At 46.3% G+C, this 21,456-nt stretch overlaps 1 protein-coding gene across 1 annotated transcript in view; it reads right to left on the bottom strand.

Moving 5' to 3' along the window:
- Nucleotides 1-13,857: 13,857 nt before the first annotated feature.
- The window catches only part of Tulp3 (TUB like protein 3), a 35,117-nt gene continuing 27,518 nt past the window's right edge, over nt 13,858-21,456 (bottom strand). Inside the window, exons 6-11 of the mRNA XM_048444040.3 lie at nt 21,125-21,322; nt 20,028-20,140; nt 18,289-18,403; nt 17,290-17,388; nt 16,422-16,593; nt 13,858-15,954 (exon numbers count right to left, since the gene is read on the bottom strand). Of these exons, the coding sequence (XP_048299997.3) occupies nt 15,821-15,954; nt 16,422-16,593; nt 17,290-17,388; nt 18,289-18,403; nt 20,028-20,140; nt 21,125-21,322 (831 nt within the window). The 3' untranslated portion in view covers nt 13,858-15,820. The remainder of the gene's footprint in view (nt 15,955-16,421; nt 16,594-17,289; nt 17,389-18,288; nt 18,404-20,027; nt 20,141-21,124; nt 21,323-21,456) is intronic.

Here is a 21,456-nt window from a genome sequence, read left to right as displayed (position 1 = left end):
TTACTTACTGTATGGAAAGGACAGATGCCCACACACACACACTCCCTTCCCTTAGATATTTTGAGACAAGGTTTCTCTTTGTAACAGCCCTGCCTGTTCTAGAACACACTCTATAGACCAAGCTAGCATCAAACTCACAGAGATCCACCTGCCTCTGCTTCCCGAGTGCTGGAATTAAAGGCATGCGCCACCACCGCCAACCAGGCCAGATTTTCAAAGTAGAGTACGGGTACACAGGTTGGCTCCAGAAGGTTGGGGCTTTTTGTTATTGTTTTGTTTTTTAAGGACTTCTGAAAACAAATACACACACATAAAGAGAGAGAGGAGAGAGAGAGAGGGATTTGTTAAAATGACTTACCGGCTGTAGCGTCAGCTAATCTGATGTTGTTCAGTCTGCAAGGCGGAATGTCTCAGCTGGTCTTTGGGATACATCAGAACCCCAAAGAAGTAGTATCTTCTGCCTGTGAAGGAATGGACTTGCTAGGGAAACAGAAGCAAGCAGACAAAAGGCAAGAACTTCCTTCTTAAATTCTTATATAGGCTTCCCGCAGAAGGCGTGGCCCAGATTAGAGGCGCTTCTTCCGGTCTCAAACATTCAGGTTAAAGCCGGACAGTGTACTTGGGGGGCAGAGGCAGCTGGATCTCTGTGAATTTGAGTCCAGCCTAGCCTGCCTACAGAGCTAGTTCCAGGCAGCCAGAGCTACACAGAGAAACCCTTTCTCAAACAAATTTAAAAAAAAGATTCAGATCAGAAGAGGGTCTTCCTGCCAGGGCAGAGGTGGCACACCTTTAATCCCAGCATTTGGGAGGCAGGTGGATCTCTGTGAGTTCAAGGCTAGCCTGGTCTTGGAGTGAGTTCAAGGAGGAAAAAAAAGTGGATCTTCCCAATTCAAATTAAGCAAAAATCCCTCACGGAAGTGGCCCATTTGGGGAATTTAGTTGATTTAGTTACTGTAATCAAGTTGACAACCAAAAACAGCATCACGTCTATTGACCCACCTCTTCAGCCCCTAAGATTTCTTTCCTTAGCTCAGCAGATAGGCAGTTCCCAGTTACCTGTAAGTACAGCTCCTGGGAGTTCTGATGCCTCTAGATTCTCTCTCTCTCTCTCTCTCTCTCTCTCTCTCTCTCTCTCAAACACACACAGACACACACTGGAAAAGAAGTTATTTGTAGTTAAAAGGGTTCAATGACTGGCTCTTTGGGAACCACCACCTTCTGAAAGCCCCAGGCTTTTCACGGACGTCCTTATCCGAAGTCCGCACTTCCGCTGACGCTAAGTCACAACGTGAGTCTGCAAAGTTTTCCCTGTGACTCAGTTTCTCAAAAACAAGGGCTGGCAAGATGGCTCAGGGGTAATGGCACTTGGTCTGTTTGTTTGTCTTTTGAGACAGGGTTTCTCTGTGTAACAGCTCTGATTGTCCTGGATCTAGCTCTTGTAGAACAGGCTGGCCTCAAACTCACGGAAATCTGCCTGCCTCTGCCCCCCACTACTGCCTGACTCCCTCTGTTATTTTTATTATCTCTTTACCTCTTCCTCAAAGAAGAGCTGGAGGTTTATCTCGGTGATTGAGTACTTGCCTAGCATACTCAAAGCCCTGGGTTCCAACACCACACACACACACACACACACACACACACACACACACACACACGTGGTGGCGGCATATTAGGCACATACACATTAGATCTGTGGTCTTGGGTATGCCTACCTTGCTCAAGAATGTAGATACCATCCCTAGCACTGAAAATAAATAAACTCTGGGCAAACTACCCTGGGAAAAATTGTATCCCTTTCCTGTGTGTTGAAGAGCTAACCTCCCATAATTCACAATCGGACAATGTTTGGAAGTAAAATTTTTTGAAAAAAAAATTATTTATTCTTTTTTTTTAATGAAGATTGGTGTTTCACTTACGCAAGGGTATCAGTCAGGTTCTCTGGAACTGTAGTTAGAGACAGCTGTGAGCTGCCATGTAGGTGCAGGAAATTGAGCCCTGGTCCTTACAGTCAGTGTTCTTAACCATTGAGCCAAGACTCCAGCCCTGGAGGTAAAAACCTTATCTTTAAAGAAGTGATTGGGGCCAGTAGTGACTCACTCCTGTAACCTCGGTATTCCAGGGCTGCCACAAGTTTGAGGTCAGTTTTGACTGTATAATGAAGTCCAGGCTAGCCTGGGCTGTAGAATTCAGAAGAGAGAAACAACGTGTGGCTGGAAAGATGGCTCAGCACTTAGCAGCACTTGTTGCCCCAGTTCCTAGCATGGTGGCTTACAACCCTGTAATGCCAGTTCCGTGAGTTCCAGATGCCCTCTTCTGGCCTTTTTGGGCACTGCAGGCACATGGTGCACAGATATGCATACATGCAGGCAAACCCTCATACACATTTAAAAGTTTTTTTTTTTTTGATTACAGTTTTATTTTTAATTACTGTATACATGGAAGCCAGAAGATAACTTCCAAGAATTATTTCTCTCCTTACCCCAACTGTGTCTCAGGGATGGGACAGAACTCATGTTGTCTGGTTCAGTGTCTTTATGGCAGGAAACCTCTTTATCCACTGAGCCATTTCACCAGCCCTGTTTTTGTTTCTAAAGATTTACCTTACGTTACTGTGCATGAGTCCATGCCCACATGTGTGGAGCAAGGTCATGCCCTCAGAGGCTGGAACAGGGCATCGAATCTCAGGAACTGGCATTATAGAAATTTGTAAACCACCCAGCATAGAAGTTGGGTGTTCACTTGAACTCTCGTCCTCATAATTGATCAGCAAGCAACTATAACCACTGAGTCTTCTTCCCAACCACCTCCTGACTCCTACATTCCTCCAGACAGTGTTTAACCGGTGTCAGGCTGGCTCTGCTCCCCAAGTGATTAAGCGTGACCCCTCATATAACTAAGATTGGCTTTGGATTCCTAATCCTCCTGCCTCCACCTTCTGATTCCAGAATTACACTACCAGGTTCTGAACACAAATGACTCCCTCAGCCCCGTGGGAGCTAAGAACTACAGATGTCCAGAGGAAAGCCATCTTCCCTGCCTCCCAAGTACTGAGAGCCTACAGGACACTGGACAAGCAACACCCTCCAACTCCCACACAGGAGACAAGAAGCTAGGTCAGCTTGGAAACCAGAAGTTGGGACGTCTGTGGCTGGTAAACAACATCCAACCTAAGGGCTCAATTTTAATTTGTTTCCATTTGAATAAGCAATGTCTAAACACGCAGGCCCAGTTGAGGCCAGTCTGGACTATGTAAGACTTTGTCTCAAAAAGATCAATAGCTGGGCAGTGGTGGTACATGGCTTATGCCTTTAATCCCAGCACTCGGGAGACAGAGGTAGGCAGATCTCTGTGAGTTCGAGGCCAGCCTGGTCTATAAAGCGAGTTTCAGGACAGTCAGAGCTGTTAAATAGTGAAACCCTATCTTGGAAGAAGAAGAAAAGAAAACGAGGTGTAGTTGAAGGTTGTTGAGTGAGGACGTGGGTGTCCACGGCACAGAACGTTGTTAACATACAAACTGACAGTCTGTTCACAAGAACTGATGGATGTCTGAAGACTTTGTATCCATAGATATGCATGATTTCTATTTATCTGTTAGAAAATTTAGAAAAAAAAAGGGAGGTGCGGGGATGTAGCTCAGTTGGCAGAGTGCTCACTGTTATGATCTGCGGGCCTGGCCCATCACCTGGGTACCCTGTCCCTTTAATAGACAAGCCCCGCCCACTCCCAGCCCGCCCCTTCCGCTGAGGCAAGCCGATCTCTGCCTCCTCCAGCCTGTGCTGTCTGTTTTTCCATCTCTCTCCTGAAGAGGTAACTTCTGCTCTCTCCCACCATCTCTCTCTCTCTCCCTTCTTTCCCCGTCTCCCTTTCCTTTTCCCTCCATCACCCACTACATAAATTCTATACCCAGTCTCTCTGTGTATGATGTATCATCTGCCTGTCACCCACCAAGGTGACTCGCCAAGTCCTCGGATCGCCCGCTCTTCAAGGAACCGCCCCCCCCCCATTCTTCTATCTTTAAAAAGAGTAACTCACCTAGCATGCTCAAAGCCCTGGACTGATCCTGAACGCTGCACAGCCAGGCACCTATGACTCCACTCTCAGCACCTGAGTGTGGGGGCGGGAGGGGGGGTCAGTAATTCATGGTCATTTTGTGTTATATTTAGGACTTCAGAGGACAGTCTCAGACAAACACAGTGAATAAATTCATAAATAAACTGAATAAAAAGAGAAAGAAAAACCTAAGGAAAAACCAAATTGGAACGTGTGCAGCAATTCCCTCACTAGATCAGTATGGAGCCTAACTGTGTAAGGAAGAACTATCTTATTTTAATTATTGTTTATCTCAAGGCAGGATCTCGCTTTATGGTCTAAGCAGTGAATTCATTCATGAACCTCTTGCCCGAGTCTGCCCAATGTTGGAAATACAGATATGAGCTAGCGTATCTGCCTAGCAGGACTCTATCTGCTGATGCGGAACTACACTTGGGGAATGAGCAAGCCACAGGATGGGCTGGGAAGCTACAGACACATTTCCATTTTTGCACAAACACTGAGAAGGTAGGTAGTGGCATTTCAGCTGTGTTTTACTAAATAAAGACTGCCTGAAGATCTGAGAGTAAAACAGTCCCACTGGTCAGCCTTACAGATCAGATTATGGTAATACACCATCTCTGTAGTCATAATGACACACACTTTTAATCCCAGTAGTCACACTAGTTGCCATAGAAACTGGGCAGTGCATACCTTTAATCCCAGCCCTAGAGAGGATTATACATAAAATTATCAATAAAACGGGAGGAAACAGCTCTCAGACTCGCAGTCTCCTGAGATTCTGGGAGGCAGGATGGCCATTTTTGACTGAGGTCGAGGTAAGAGCCAGGGACTGGCTGTTTTGCTTTTTGGACCTTCAGGTGGAACCCCAATTTCTGACTCTGAGCTTTTATTAATCGTGCTTCAGTTATTGACTAGACAGAAGCTTGGAAGTGGTTAGATAGAAGGAGAAGGAGGTAGGAGTGGACTTGTTTAACTTTTCAAAAATTATTTCTAAGCTGGGTGATAGTGGTGCATGCCTTTAATCCCAGCACTTGGGAGGCAGAAGCAGGCCTCTGTGAGTTCGAGGCCAGCCTGATCTACAAGAGCTAATTCCAGGACAGGCCTCCAAAGCTACAGAGAAACCCTGTCTTGAAAAACCGAATATATATATCAGTTTTACGGATCTCTTTGTAGTATTTACTAGAGTCACCAAAGAGAAGATGTCTCTGGCCCTGCTGGCAAGGCATAATCTAGAGTAGGCTAGCCTCTAGGCGTGCCTACGAGGGACTATAGACTAGGCTATTCCGGGTGGGAGGACACCCCCTAACTGGGGAGCTGATTGCTAGTGTCTGTGGATGCAGTGTGAACAGCTGCTCAAGTTTCTGTCTCCGCACGCCCCACCATGGCGGACCGTACCCACAAACCGTGAGCCAAAAAAAGTCCTTTCCCCCTAATAAACACTTTTATTAGGGTGTTGCCTTATTACTACAACAGAAAAGTAACTAGGACACTCTATTTATACCTATATACCTGGCTAAGGATAATGGAAAACAGACCAACAACAAAATCAAACATTTAACCGTTTAAATTTTTCTCGACATTTTATTTCTTTTGTGCATGTGACAATCAGAGGACAACTTCTGGACACTGGACCTAGGAGTCCAACTCAGGTTGTTAGGCTTGGCGGCGATACCCTTACCTGCTGAGCCGTCTAGCCAACCCTCAATTTTAAAATCACCTAATTTGGCCGGGCGGTGGTGGCGCACACCTTTACTCCCAGCACTCAGGAGGCAAAGGCAGGCAGATCTCTGTGAGTTCGAGGCCAGCCTGATCTACAAGAGCTAGTTCCAGGACAGGCTCCAAAGCTACAGAGAAACGCTGTCTCGAAAAACCAAAAAAAAAAAAAAAAATCACATAATTCCTGACTTTCTTTGTCTATCACCCTCATTTCCTCCTCAAACCATCCTCCCTCCCGTCTTCCTGCTCCCAAGCTGAAGGGACTGGTATCGGTACAAGACACCCAAGACCAAGTTCTTGGCACAAAGGAGATGACAAAGGACAGGGAATATGAGACAAAGACAGCAGACAGAGAGGACAAGCGGGAAGGGGCATTTGTCCTGGAGGGACAAGCAAGAGGCTGCCTCTGGGGAGAGAGGAGACAGATGTGGACCACAGGCGAATGACAGCTGATAAAGGTAAAAGGGAAACCCAGTGTTAGGATGAGGTGTTTAATTTTGATTGGACAGGTTAATTAGGGCTTTTGATTGCTGGACTTTAACATTTTAACAGCTGGACCTTGGTAGTCAACCTCAGGAGGAGGAAATGTATGGTCAAATAAGGGAACAGACCTTGATAGTGTTATGCCCAAATCTGTGAAAGTCCCCGCAAAAGCCAACAAGAAGACCGAGTCCTGTATGTAAAAACAAAGAGCCTTTATTTTATACAAGTTTGCAAACTCGTTCTCTCCGCATGTCCAGTGTGTTGGAATAAATGGAGAGCCCTGAGCTCAATTAGAATAAGGTTTTATAGTCGTAAAGGTGGGGGTGAGGGGTTTCTGAGGTTCAGGACCCCTGATTGGCTGACATTTGTCTAGGGTGTCCTGGTGAGTGTGTGCTGGCAGGTGTTTCTATCTACAGCGGTTGGAACGTTAGGCATTTCCTTTGGATGGTCTGTTTTTGGGTGGAGGTCGGGTAATCTGTGGTTCTTCCTGCAATCCTGCTTCAGGTTAAACTACTGAGACTCAGGCCTCTTAATTAAATTTATCGATGTCCGAGTTCTACTCTGGCAGGTGCTAATGGTTGGAAGTAAAGAACTTTCTTTGGGTGACCTGCCCATACTTAGCTTATCATGGCTGGCTCCTACATTGGCTGGCTTTAGGAATGTAATCTAACAGTTTTTAGCAAGGCAGAGGGAATCCAGGAAGGGCAAGGCCTGCCAGAGTCATGTCTGCCATGTTAGGACCTGCTAGAGCGTCTTCAGAAGCTTCAAAGAGGGCTGGAGAGATGGCTCAGAGGTTAAGAGCACTGACTGCTCTTCCAGAGGTCCTGACTTCAATTCCCAGCGCCCACATGGTGACTCACAACCATCTGTAATGAGATCTGGTGACCTCTTCTGGCCAGTAAGCATACACACAGACAGAACACTGTATACATAATAAATAAATAAATCTTTTTTAAAAAAGAAGAAGCTTCGAAGAGAACTGCTAGCTAATCATTCTACAGACTCTAGGGAGTCAGAGGAAGGATGGCATGCAGGTTTGTAGCATGGCCCCGAGGCCCCGGAACTGCCTTTTTTTTTTAATTGATATTTATTGAGCTCTACATTTTTCTCTGCTCCCCTCCCTGCCTCTGCCTTCTCCACTTCAACCCTCCCCAAGGTCCCCATGCTCCCAATTTACTCAGAGATCTTGTCTTTTTATACTTTCTACTTTGCATGTAGATTAGATCTAGGTGAGTCTCTCAGTGTCCTCATTGTTGTCTAAGTTCTCTGGGATTGTGGTTTGTAGGCTGGCTTTCTTTGCTTTATGTTTAAAAACCACCTATGTATGAGTGAGTACATGTGATAATTGTCTCTCTGGGTTACCTCACTGAAAGTAATGTTTTCTATTTCCATCCTTTTCCTGCAAAATTCAAGATGTCGTTATTATTTTTTTTTCTTATGTGTAGTACTCCATTGTGTAAATGTACCACATTTTCCTTATCCATTCTTTGGTCGGTCAAGGGGCATTTAGGTTGTTTCCAGACAACATGTCTGGCTATGACAAATAGTGCTGCTATGAACATAGTTGAGCACATGTCCTTGTGGCACGATTGAGCATCCTTTGGATATATACCCAAAAGTGGTATTACTGGGTCTTGAGGAAGGTTGTTTCCTAATCTTCTGAGAAATCACCACACTGACATCCAAAAGGGTTGTACCAGCTTGCATTCCCACCAGCAGCATAAGTTGTCATCAGTGTTTTTGATCTTGGCCATTCTTTCAGGTGTAAGATGGAATCTCAGAGTTGTTTTGATTTGCATTTCTTTGATGACTAAGGATGTTGAACTTTTCCTTAAGTGTCTGTCAGCCATTTTAGATTCCTCTGTTGAGAGTTCTCTGTTTAGGTCTGTACTCCATTTTTTAAATTGGATTATGTGATCTTTTGGTGTCCAATTTCTTGAGTTCTTTGTATATTTTGGAGATCAGACCTCTGTCTGATGTGGGGTTAGTGAAGATCTTTTCCCATTCTGTAGGCTGTCGTTTAGTCTTGTTGACCACGTCCTTTACTTTACAGAAGCTTTTCAGTTTCAGGAGGTCCCATTTATTAATTGTTTCTCTCAGTGTCTGTGCTGCTGGGGTTATATTTAGGAAGTGGTTCCCTGTGCTAATGTGTTCAAGTGTACTTCCCACTTTCTATGAGGTTCAGTGTGGCTGGCTTTATGTTGAGGTATTTGATCCATTTGGACTTGAGTCTTTTTTTAAATATTTATTTATTTATTATGTATACAATATTCTGTGTGTGCCTGCAGGCCAGAAGAGGGCACCAGACCTTAATGCAGATGGTTGTGAGCCACCATGTGGTTGCTGGGAATTGAACTCAGGACCTTTGGAAGTGCAGGCAATGCTCTTAACCGCTGAGCCATCTCTCCAGCCCCTGGACTTGAGTTTTGTGCATGATCATAGCTATGGGTCTATTTTCATTCTTGTACATGTTGATATCCAGTTATGCCAGCACCACTTGTTAAATATGCTTTGTTTTTTCCATTTGATATTTTTTGCTTCAGGTGTTCGAAGATGGTGGATTGATATCAGTGTCTTCTCCTTCTTCTTCTTCTTTTTTTTTTTTTGAGACAGGGTTTTGCTGTAGTTTTAGAGCTTGTCCTGGAACTAGCTCTTGTAAACCAGGCTGGCCCCGAACTAACAGAGATCCGCCTGCCTCTGCCTCACGAGTACTGGGAATAAAGGCATGTGCCACCACCGTCTGGCAATATCCGGGTCTTTTATTTGGTTCCATTGGTCCCCTTGTCTGTTCTTATGCCAATACCAGGCTGTTTTCAGTACTCTGTAGTAGAGTTTGAAGTCAGAGATTGTGATACCTCTAGAAGTTCTTTTATTGTCCAGGATTGTTTTGGCTATCTTGGGTTTTTTGCTTTTTTTCCATGTGAAGTTAAGTACCATTCTTTTGAGTTATTTCAAGAATTTTGCTGGGATTTTGCTGGGCATTGCATTGAATCTGTCCCGGAACTACCTTTAAACTAAAGATGTGTCTGAAAGGTGTCATAAGCCAGGAAGGCTTCTCCTGCCACCAGAGAGCCCTGCTGCAGTTTGGATGTTGAATAGCACACAAAGACCCTTGTTAGAAAAGGCCAGCTGCCAGGTAGGGTGGAACCTTAGGAGGTGGATTCTAATGGGAGATCCTTGGGTCACCTGGGGTGTGCCTGGGGGGGGGGGGGGTTGGAGGATTTGGCTCATCTCCTTCTCTTTCGCTTCTCGTGTAGGATGTTTCCTCCCTGCAGCTCCTGCCATTTGCTGTCTGACCCCTCAGTCTAAACATGAGAAACCCCTCAACTGCAAGGTAAAAACCCTAAAGCTAAGAGCCAAGGGCGCAGGAGTGTAGTTTAGTTGAAGGGTGCGTTCCTTCCACTTAGGGCCCCCCAACACTGAAGATTTTAAAAAGAAAACAAAAGCAGTCTCCTCCTTGCCTGCCAGGGCCCTCTGTGGCTGCTTTCCTGCTCATGCCAGCTCTGTGGGAAAATAGCATGAAAGGAGCCTGGGGCTGATGGACAGGAAGGTCTGGCAGAGTTGGACACTATAACCTGAGTCACATACCTTAAAGCCACAGAAAGGAAGGAAGGAAGGAAGGAAGGAAGGAAGGAAGGAAGGAAGGAAGGAAGGAAGGAAAATACTAGCCAGGCCAGTGGTGGCACACATCTTTAACCTCAGCACTCGGGAAGCAGAGGCAGGCAGATGTCTGCGAGTTTGAGGCCAGACTGGTCTACAGAGTGAGTTCTAAGACAGCCAGGGCTTCACAGAGAAACCCTGTCTCAAAAAACCAAAAAAGGCACTTGGGAGGGTGTAGTAATTTTTCTTAATAAATACAACCTAGAGTCAGATATCTGGTGACATCAGAAGGATCAGAGAAGCAGAGCGGCCAGCCACCAGAGAGACCTTTTATCTCGACCAGTGCTCAGGCCAAAGGGGCGACCCCAGCCTCAGATTGTAATTGTCTCCACTAAACCTCAGACTGCTCTGAGCTTCTGTACCTCCCACCTTGTATTCCTCTCTCCACCCAGACACATCACTCCTGTCTCCACCCCCCTAGTGCCGGAATTAAAGGCATGGGATCCCAAATACTGGGATCACCTTTGGGTGAGCTCTGTTTTTCTTTTAGAATATATATATTCAATCTTATATAGCCCAGGGTATCTTGGACTAACAGAGACCCATCTGCCTCTGTCTCCCAATTCTTGGGATTCAAGGTGTGTGCCACCACTGCCTGGCCTCTATGGCTTAACTCTGATCTTCAGGCAAGCTTCATTTGTTAAAACACAATCAAACTATCACTATAGGAGGCAGAGACAGGAGGATCTCTGTGAATTCGAGGCTAGCCTGGTCTTCTACAGAGCCAATTAAAGGACAGGCTCCAAAGCTACAGAGAAACCCTGTCTTGAAAAACGAAAGAAAGAAAGAAAGAAAGAAAGAAAGAAAGAAAGAAAGAAAGAAAGAAAGAAAGAAAGACTCAAAGAAGAAAATGTATATGAGTGTTTTGCCAGATATATTGTTAATTCCAAAGATGTAAGAAAGAGCACCTATCAAAAACATTGTGGCCAAATGAAGGCAAGGAATTAATGAAAGTAAACCTTTTTATTCATGAACCCCTAAGGTGGAGTCGGAGTTCAAGAGGTCAGCACTGGACACCAGGAAGACAAGGCTCTTATAGTTCAGGGGTAAGGAGTTTCCAAATGGGGGAACTGGAAGCCAAATAGGAAGGGTTACTGGAGCAGAACATAAGTTTACACATTAATCCTAATGACCTCCTGAAACAAAGGCTTGGTTGCAAGGTGGCTACCAGGTAGTCATAACAACAGGTAGTCATAACAACTTTTTGAAACAAAGACATGGTTGCTGTTTCCTAGGACAGGCAGTTCAGAATCATTTGTAGTTAAGGTTACAGGTAGGCATAGGCCAATCCCTGAGAAACAGAGGTTTAATCATAAACAGAAATAAGCTTTAGTTTATCTTTACAATAAGATAGCTTTTAAACCTAAAATGGAGGCAGGCTGGTTCATCAATATGTCTGTGCACCATGTGTATTCCTGGTGCCTGCTGAGGTCAGAAGAGGGTGTCCGCCCCCTGGACCTGGAGTTATAGAAGGTTGTGGGCAGTTATGTGAAGACTAGGGATTAAATCCAGGTCCTCGGGAAAAGTTACAAGTGTTCTTAGCCTCTGAGCCATCTCTCTAGGCCCTGACAATTATTTTTAAAGTATTCAGCGCCAGGCGGACAGTTTGACTATCAAGACTCAATCCCCTGACAATCAATCATCACTAAATCAAAAGACAAATAAGTTAGTAAGTAAATAAAAGTTTACTGTGTCCTCATACCTTAAGAGTTACTCTGTAACAGGGTGCTGTGGCGGTCACTCGAGTTCTTAGGGAGTTGTAATGTGTATTATTGACCACAAGGTGGCGCCACAAAACAGTCTTACTTTTCTAACAAAGACCGGTTGTTGTGGCACTGAAATCCTGTCCTTTGCAGACTGGGACTTTTGCTAGTTTGTCAGGCTATGTAGACTAGATTGACTCCCAAATCCCCCTTTCTGACCTCCGCCACTGTAGTGCTGAAATTACAGGCATGTGATAGCATGTTGCCCTTCAAGACTGAGACTTAAAAACAAAACAGCAGCCAGCCCATGATAAAGGGAGACCAGAAATGGCCAAACGCTGGGAACAGGGTGGCCTGCTGTTCCAGTGTTTCCTCGGTGGATGTCTCTGTGCCCTTAGAAAATTACATATAGGACAGAAGAATTCTCAAGTGTCAACCTAACCGATGATTTACATAGTGAAACAGATGTTTATTTGGGGGCGGGGGTGGGGTGGGGGAGTGGCTCAGTTGGTAAAAGCTCTTACTAGGAAAGCATAGAAAGGCCTGGCTTATAGGGGTTTTGTTTGCTTTTGAGGTAGGGTCTCTCCACGTAGCTCTGGCTGCTCTGGAACTCATGTAGACCAGGATGGCCTCAAACTCACAAAGACCTGCCCAGCCTGGTTTGTGGCTCTCGGAGAAAGACAGGATAGTCCCTGGCGCCGCCAGCCATCCAGCGTAGCCTAACCTGGGAGCCTCTGTCAGAGAACTCTTCTCAAAAAAAATGAGAATGACACCTAAGGAATGCCACTTGAGGTTGACCTTGGGCTCCCACATGAACGTGTACCTACCTACACACACCACGTGCACATGACCGGGTATATACAACACAGCCACCTGTGAAAGACGCTATTGTCAGGTGTATCCTCAACTACAGTTACAGTATAGCCTAGGGCAACATGAAATTTTGTCTTAAAAAAAACCAGAGACTGAGTATAGTGGCAACTAAGTTTAATCACAGCATTCAAGAGGTAGAGGCGGACAGACCTCTGTGAGTTCAAGACCAGCGCAGTCTATATAGTGAGTTCCAAGTCTGCTAGGGCAATGAGGAGGAGAAGGAAGGATGAATGAAGGAGGGAAGAGGAAGAAGAAGGAAGTGGAGGAGGGGGAAGGGGGAAGAGGAGCACAGGTTATATACAGCCTCAGTATGTAACCCAAGCTGGTTTCAAACTCAAGAGCTTCTGTACTGAGCAGCCCAAATTCTAGGATTACAGGCATGTAACCATACTCAATTTGGATCTTTTCTTTTGGCTAAGAGTGTGAGCTAGCACATGAAGCCCTGGATTCCATGACTAATACTGAAAGAAAGACAAACCAACCCTCTGATTAGTAAATGTTGAATAAAACTGTTACAAAGAGTGTGGATCTCAACACTCAAAAGGCAGAGGCAGAGGATAGAGACAGCTCAGCGGCTAAGAGCACTGGCTGCTCTTCCAGAGGACCAGAGTTCAATTTTTAGCACCCACAGGACAGCTCCCAACAGTATGTAACTCCAGCTAAAGCATATTCAATGCCTCTATGGCCTCTGTGAGCCCAGGCACACATGTGCACAAACACATACACAAGCAAAAACCCAAACCAAAGTCACATAAAAGTATACAAAAAGAAAAACCAGGCTATTAAGAACTAAATTCTTAGCAGGGGCTTTCGGCTTTTCCTGTCTTTATTGCTGATGGAGGAGCGAAAGCCCACGAGAGATCCACGGGCACGTGCTCTCTTTTCATTTGCCAATGTAAGGGGACCCTTAAATGTGAGGCGTTGGTATGTTGACCCAGCCCTGTGGTCAGACCTGGGAGGCTGAGGTAGGGCAGATGTGTGTACAAAGGCAGCCTGGGCTACACAGTGAATTCCAGGTCAGCCTTGGGTACCTAACACCCCATCTAAAAGAATCCACACACACCCGCATACACACGAGTAGGAGGTGAGGTGAACAATGCCAACCAAAGATCCAGGAGGCTGACCAATTAGCTCTCAAAGATGATGCAACCTGGCCCAGTCAGGGTCCCTTGCACATTCTGCTCTCAGTTGCATGATCCCCGCAGAGAGCTCTGGAGTACGATGCGTCTATACGCTCTCCCAAACAGGTTTCTCAGTCTGTGGCCCCCAGGACCGAACTCTGCTAACACTGGCGCAAAGAACCAAAGACCCACAGAATGCAACAGGAGGAAGCCCAAGGGGTGGGATTCGGGGAAGAAGATGGCATCGCTTTTATATAAATTATCTTTATTTATATGGCATACAAAAGGTATAAATATGATTTATGTAAAACCGATCACCTACACATTCAAGCGGAGAGTCCGGGAAATGGGAATATACAGTGCTCTAAGCGAGACAGAAAGATTAGAACCAGTGGCCCACGGCCCCCACCATTCAGGGGGAGACAAACGAACAAAGGTGGCTTGTCAGATCGTGGTGGCAGAGGTGCGTCAGGCTTCAGAGCACGGTTACGAACAAGGCACTTATGGGAAGCACGCCTGAGGCAGAAATCAGTGATCTGAAGGGACAGACAGGACACCCGGTGAACACAGGTCTCTGCCTCCCGGATCTCAGGCCATCACAAAGAGGCTTGATGCTGAGCAGGGAGCAACAACAGGATGCAAGAGGAAGGAACCTCCTCCACACAGGCAAAACTATGGGGCAGTAGTCGCAACCCCTTGCCCGTGCAGGGAAGCAGTTTGGAAGTGGACAACCACTGAATACAGGGTCCAAGCTTTGGAATTCTCAAGCTCAGGTATGTCCTGGGCTGGTGAACTGGGGGAATTTTTCATGACTTGCTGCAAAGTGTTCATGATCTGGAAGCCTCGTGAGCCCAGGAGGGCCTGCACTAAGGGGCCAGAGGACAAAGCCGACCGCAAGGCCTGTGGAGTGTCAGTGAGGCGGTCTGCTGAGATCGCGGCCACCACCCTGGACACGGAAGAGAGGGGCTAGAACGTGAGAGCCTTCCCAGACCCCAGGGACAAGCTAGTGCCACCTGACCCAGAAAAAGAAAATACGACACCAACTTGAGGGTCCCCGGCCCTGATGGCAGATGACTCTATAGTCATCATCACCGTGAGGTAAAAGTGACCAATAGTAGACTCGGCCAAGTACCTCTTAAGAGTCAATCTGTTGCCAGGCGGTGGTGGCGCACGCTTTTAATCCCAGCACTCAGGAGGCAGAGGCAGGTTGATCTATGCGAGTTCAAGGTCAGCCTGGTCTACAAAGTGAGTTCCAGGACATCCAAGGCTGTTACACAGAGAAACCCTGTCTTGGGAAAGACAAAACAAAACTAGTCAGTCTTCTGCTCCTGAAAAGCAAACTGTGCTCCCTTTTCTACTTACATTCTAGGAGATGTGCTCCCTTCTCTACTTACATTCTAGGAGATGCTTCAGCCTCAGAGTACAGGGCCACACCGAGGCAGGCTAGCGAACCAGAGTCCCAGGTCAAACTAGGTCAATGCCCACTTAGTAAAGAAAGTTTTATTGGGACACAGTCACTCTTTATGCACCAACTGCTTATGGCTGTTTTTGTGCTAAAGATGGGCCAGGCGGTGGTGGCGCACACCTTGAATCCCAGCACTTGGGAGGCAGAAGCAGGTGGATCTCTGTGAATTTGGGGCCAGCCTGGTTTACAAGAGCTAGTTCCAGACCAGGCACCAAAGCTACAGAGAAACCCTGTCTCAAAAAACAAAAACAAAAAAACCAAAAACCAAGAGGCTAGCTGGAGACAGTGTAAGAGACACTATCAGACCATTGGCTGAGAAAGTCTGCAGGCTCCTGTCTTAGAGGCTAAAGGGTCTTCAACACAGGAGGCCCAACTATTAGAACCTGATTCTGTTGGAAGTGCCTGAGCGCAGGGAGGCTGCACCCCACAGAGAATCTGTGTGCAGTCAGGAGTCACCAGTGTGCCCAGGTACCGCCTCCCTGTGCTTTAAGTCATCTCTCACCCACGTGAAGCTGTGATCTATGACCTGGTCTCTGAAGCTCAGAGAAGGCGTGAACAAGTGTGCATCCACGTGTATACGTATATGCATGTTTGAACACACACGCACACACTACACACACACACACACTCGATCAACCCCGAGAGGGGCAGAATCTTGCTCTCTTTATGCTGGGGCAGATCAGGACCAGCCGCTCTCTGCCCCTGCTGAAGGCTCTGCGGTGAGGACGCCCCCTACTTCTCGGTTCTCATTCACATGCCAGCTTGCTGTCGAAGCTGGACAGCCCGATGGCGAAGGCTTGCAGAGCACACAGTGGGTAGTTATAGTCCAGTGTGAACACGTCATCAGCCACGCGTCCAAACTGCATGACGATGTAGTCGGCTGGAAACAGGAGGAAACGAGCATGTTAGAGTATAAACGTGCGGTTGTTCTGCGGATGGGGGGGCAGGGCGAACCACAAGTTCTTTTTAAAATAGGCAAGGAAGAGGAGGGAAAACGGCTCGGTACAGTACCTGCCTAGGATGTGGCAGGTACCAAGTTCCACCCCTAGCACAACATTAAGAAATAGATAGATAGATAGATAGATAGATAGATAGATAGATAGATAGAGAGAGAGAGATATGATGGATACATAGATAGATGATAGAGTGGCTTCACCCAAGAGTTCTTTACCTTGCCACAGAAGGATGCTCACACTCCTCTGGCCCTGCGGCTCTGTCTTTTTAAGATCTCATTTCTTCAGGCTCTCCCTCCTGGCACAGTTTCTTTAGCCACTCCCTCCGGGCATGACTTCCCAGCCCTCTGTGCACTTCCCAGCTCCGCCCACCCAGCCACTCCCCTGCACTTACGGTCATTTCCGTGGACTATCTGAAAGTTCTTCACTGATGCCTGAGTGACCCTGCCATGGAAGTTGAGGACATAGGACTGGGTGTCATCACTCCAAACTGGGGCCTTGTTGTGCAGTTCAATCAGGTTCTCCATGGATTTGTTCTGCCACTTTGAAAGCAAGCTCTCGTGCTCCTGTGTGGAGGGAAAATGACTGTCATGTAGTCACAAATCTGTCAGAAGGCAGAACAGGGAGGAGCTGAAACAGCAACAGAACTGAGGACAAGCAACAGCACCAGCTTTGAGGTTCTTTTTTTTAAGTTTATTTATTTACTATGTATACAGTGTTCTGCCTGCATGTATGCCTGCAGGCCAGAAGAGGGCGCCAGATCTTATTACAGATGGTTGTGATCCACAATGTGGTTGCTGGGAATTGAACTCAGGACCTCTGGAAGAGCAGTCAGTGTTCTTAACCTCTGAGACATCTCTGAAATGTCTCTGGAGAATCTGTGATTCTTTAAAACATTGTTTCTACTTTAGAAACAATTACTGATTTCTATTTTAAGTTACAGATGGTTGCGAGTCACCCAGTATGTGCACTGGGAATTAAACCTGGGTCCTCTGGGAGAGTAGCCAGTAGCCACTGAGCCAGCTCTCCAGATCCAGCCTTAAGATGCTGATGTGCCATCTGGCCATTTCTCAAGTCAGCATCTCCGGAACATTCCATCCTGGAGAAGCAATACCTTTTTCTTGTCTTTTTTAACTGGTCTCTTCTGTGCAATATTACTGTACTCAAGGTGTATCACTGTCTCCTAGAGACCCTTGTTGATGGAATATAATTTTTCTTCTGTCTTTGAAACCTGGTCTCACTGTGAATGTATTTTTACTTACATTTCGTGGCCGAAATGGGATGCGTTCATGATTCATATTCATCCCCGGAATGATCACAGACATTTTCCTAGGACCTTTAAAACCCAGTACGTTTGTTTCCTGAAAGACAGCAAAATAAGGCAGAATTTGGAAACAGAAGGGGAGGAGAAACCTCAATCTGCTTTTACAGGAAACCTCCACTGGTACAGAAAATGCTGCCAGCCTTGAGGGAACCAAAACCAGTTTCATCTCTTTGCTGGACCTAAACACAGAACCCGAGAACTGGACACAGATGTCAGGCGTGGCGGCACACCCTGCACATACATGTTCCAGCACTTAGGCGGGTGAAGTGAGAGGATTGTTTGAGCCCAGGAGTTTGGGGCTAGCCTAGGCAAAGCAGAGAGACCTTGTCAAGGAAGGAAAGAAAGAAAAGAAAGCCAGCCATGGCAGTACACACTTTTATTCCCAGAATTCAGCGGGTTGAAGCAGGAAGGTTGAGAGTTTGAGGCCAGCCTGGAATATGCAGCAAGGCTAGGGTATATAAGAAGACCCTGCCTCAAAAGAAACAACCAAGCCAAAACAACATCTACAAAAAGAGAGAAAGGAAGGGAGGAAAAGGGAAAGGGAAGAGAGGGAAGGGGAAGGGAGGGGAGGGGAGGGGAGGGGAGGGAAGGGTACGAGGGAAGGGGACCATTAAATGCAAAGAGATGGCTCTATTTCTAACCTATTTTTTACTGTAGCCTCTAGCTGAAGAGCAAAGCATCAGGAAAAGAGAAGAGAGGTTTGTGGAGAATGAATTGTAACTGAACTTGGTGATCCAAATCCAATTAAAACTCAAATACAAGGAAGAAACGATGCCAGCTCCTAAAGGGGAATTAAAGAAAGATCCGGGAGGAGGGAGCTGAGCTGGCTTTGGGCCTGGCTGGCCACACAGAGGGCACTGAGGAAGGAGCACTGAAGATGGAGCACTAGGTAGGAGCACCAGGCAGGAGCACCAGGTGAAGCAAGGACAGCACTTACATAGCAGATGGCGGCCAGCTCCTGCCGGGTGTGAGCCTTTTCCACCAGACCCTGGGCCTTGACTGGGTTGACACCATGGTCATACACTGTGAACTTGGTCCCCATGAGATTGGATCTAGTATCAGGAGAAAAGGCTACCATGATGATCTGCATTTTCCTCTTGAGGAGACAAGGAGAGGGGACACCTGTCTGCCTGCTGATGTGGGATTCTACTCTGGATGCTGTGAATATGTTTTATTGCCACTGGTTAATAAAGAAGCTGCTTTGGCCTTGGTCAGGGCAGAACATAGGTAGGCGGGAAAACTAACTGAATGCAGGGAGAAAGAAGGCCGAGTCAGGAAGACTCCATGTAGCTGAAGGAGAAAGGTATCAAATCACAGCCTCGTGGTAACATATAAAATAACACGAATGGGTTAACTGAGATGTAAGAACTAGCTAGGAATACGCCTAAGCAATCGGCCAAACTGTTGTAATTAATACAGACTTTGTGATGATTGGGTCCGGGAAGCTGGGAAACAAAAGAACTGTCTCTGCGTACAGACTGCTAGCCTAAGAGCAGCAAAGATACCGTCTTTTCAAAGACTCACAAGGGAGGGCTTAGGCTTCTTTTTCTTTTTCTTTATTTATTTAGAGTCGTCCTTGCTATCCTAGGCAGGCCTTGAACTTGTGGAAAAGCCTTTTGCTTCAGTCTCCTAAATTCTGGGATGACAGGCATAAACTACTATGCCTGACCTAAGATTTTCCTTCTTATAAGTTTTTATTTAAAATAATTTAATAAATAAATCATTAACAATCAATAAATAAATTTAAAAAAAATATTTACTTATTTATTTATTATATATACAGCATACATGGAAGCATGTATGCCTGCACAGATCTCATTACAGGTGGCTGTGAGCTACCATGTGGTTGCTGGGAATTGAACTCAGGACCTCTGGAAGAGCAGCCAGTGCTCTTAACCACTGAGCCATCTCTCCAGCCCAACAATTAATAAATAATTTAATAAAATAAATTATTATTATTATTATTTTAACTAGCCTAGATAGCCTGGAACTCATGGTCCACCTGCTTCTGTCTCCCAGATTCTGGTATTAAAGGTGTGTGTGATAAAGACTGGCCTCAAATTTTTTCTTTAATTTTTTTTCTTTTTAAAAAATATTTATTTATTTACTATGTATGCCATATTTTATCTGTGTGTATGCCTTCAGGCCAGAAGAGGGCACCAGACCTCATTACAGGTGGTTGTGAGCCACCATGTGGTTGCTGGGAATTGAACTCAGGAGCTTCGGAAGAGCAGTCAGCGCTCTTAACCGCTGAGCCATCTCTCCAGCCCCCTCTTTTTTCTTTTTTAAGACAGGGTTTTTCTGTGTAACAGTCCAGACTGTCTTGGAACTTGTTTTGTAGGCCAGGCTGACCTTGAACTCACAGAACTCCGCCTGCCTCTGTCTACCAAGTGCTGGGATTAAAGGCGTGCACCACCATCGCCTGGCTAAAGATTTTCTTTTCAAGATGAACACATCTGTATATCTGAATCATTTAAAAACAAACACACAAACAAAAAACAATAGCAAAGGCTTGGGATGTAGTTCAGTGGTAAAGCAATTGCTTAACATGTGTGAGGCCTTTGGTTCAATCTTCAGTGACAGAGAGAACAAGGTGTGTGGGGGGGGATAAACTAGCAATTATCCTGAATTACAGGAACTACAGAAGACTGGGCTGGCGAGCTGAGGCTTCATTACCTTAATTTGCCGATGTAACTTTCCCCATCACGAGACAAGTCTGTTGGGTCTGTGGAGATCAGGTAGTTGGAGGTTTTGCTCTTTTTCCGCTTCCTACCAGCAAGAAGAAATATCTGAGACAAGAAAAATGTCAGTCAAACCCAAGTCCAGTGAGACCACAAATGTTTACCAGTATCTCTCGTGTGCAAGAAGTGGATCTTAGGCCAGGCCTGGTGGTGCACACCTTTGCTTTCAGCAGAGGCAGGAGGATCTCTGTGAGTTCAAGGCCAGTCTGATCTACCTGGAGAGTTCTAGGGCAGCCAGAGTTACAGAGACAGATCCCATCTCAAAAACCAAACCAAAACAAAAAAACCAAAAAACAAAATAGCCAGGTGGTAGTAGTGGTGGTGACACTTGGGAGGCAGAGGCAGGTGGATCTCTGAATTCAAGGCTAGCCTTGTCTACAGATTGAGTTCCAAGGATAGCCAGGCTACACACAGAGAGACTGTCTCAAACAAACAAAAAGCACAAAATAAATAAATAAACAAATGAAATCCAGTATTTGGAAGACCGGGGCAGGGCAGGAGGATCTGAAACTCAACAAGTTAGAAACCCTCAGTTTCTAAGTTTGAGGATATCCTGGGCTACATGAGTCCCATATCAAGGAAGGAAGAAGGAAGGAAGGAAGGAAAGAGGTAGGAAGGTGAAAAAAGCCCACTCCTATGCTCTTGCTGGGATGGGGCAGTTCTGCAGTGGGGCAGCTACTGGTGCACAGGGGGCTGAGCTCCAGCATAGCCCAGGGAAACACTTCTCCACTTCCTTACATTGCAGACAGAGTTTTTCTTGAGGGTGGGCAGGGGTGAGGAACTAGAAATCCTGACCATGACTAGTTCTCATGAGACACTAAGAACAGGACTTCTGGGTACACAGCCCACTATCAGATGACGATGGCTAACTAGTGGGACTCCCCGGGCATAAACAATCCCCACGACAGCCTTGTTCTCTCAGGACCATCTGGGGGTTAAGGGCTTAGCAGAGGGGTGTCTGCCTGCCGTGGCTGACATTTCATCACCAGTGCTCGGAGAAAAGAGGAGAACGGCCTACAGTGGACCCCGTACCTTCCGGTTCTCCTCCTTCTCCAGGTGCATGTAGTAGGTGGGGAAGAGGCCGCGGTCCATGCCTTTCTTATCCCGGGTTACTCGACACTTCACCGTGACACCCCGCGGGGCAGGGCTGTATGCGAAGTCCTCTAAATTCTCCACTTCTCCAAGCTGGGCATCACTTTGCTGGGCTGTGACACCAGCAGCTCCCGTCTCCTGCAAACAGAGTTTTCTCTGAGCAACCAGAATCGGGGGCAAACTTCACGCCCTGTGTCAGACACTTAGTGGACAAAATCCTGCCTCTATCTTCAGTCCCCTCCCGATCTGGTGAGTCAATCAGAGCATCACGA

The sequence above is a fragment of the Myodes glareolus genome, chromosome 3 (assembly GCF_982192425.1).
Source record: "Myodes glareolus chromosome 3, mMyoGla1.1, whole genome shotgun sequence".
NCBI classification, from domain to species: Eukaryota; Metazoa; Chordata; class Mammalia; order Rodentia; family Cricetidae; genus Myodes; species Myodes glareolus.
The sequence above is the reverse complement of the archived record's forward strand: the minus strand, read 5'-3'. Positions and strand labels throughout refer to the sequence as shown.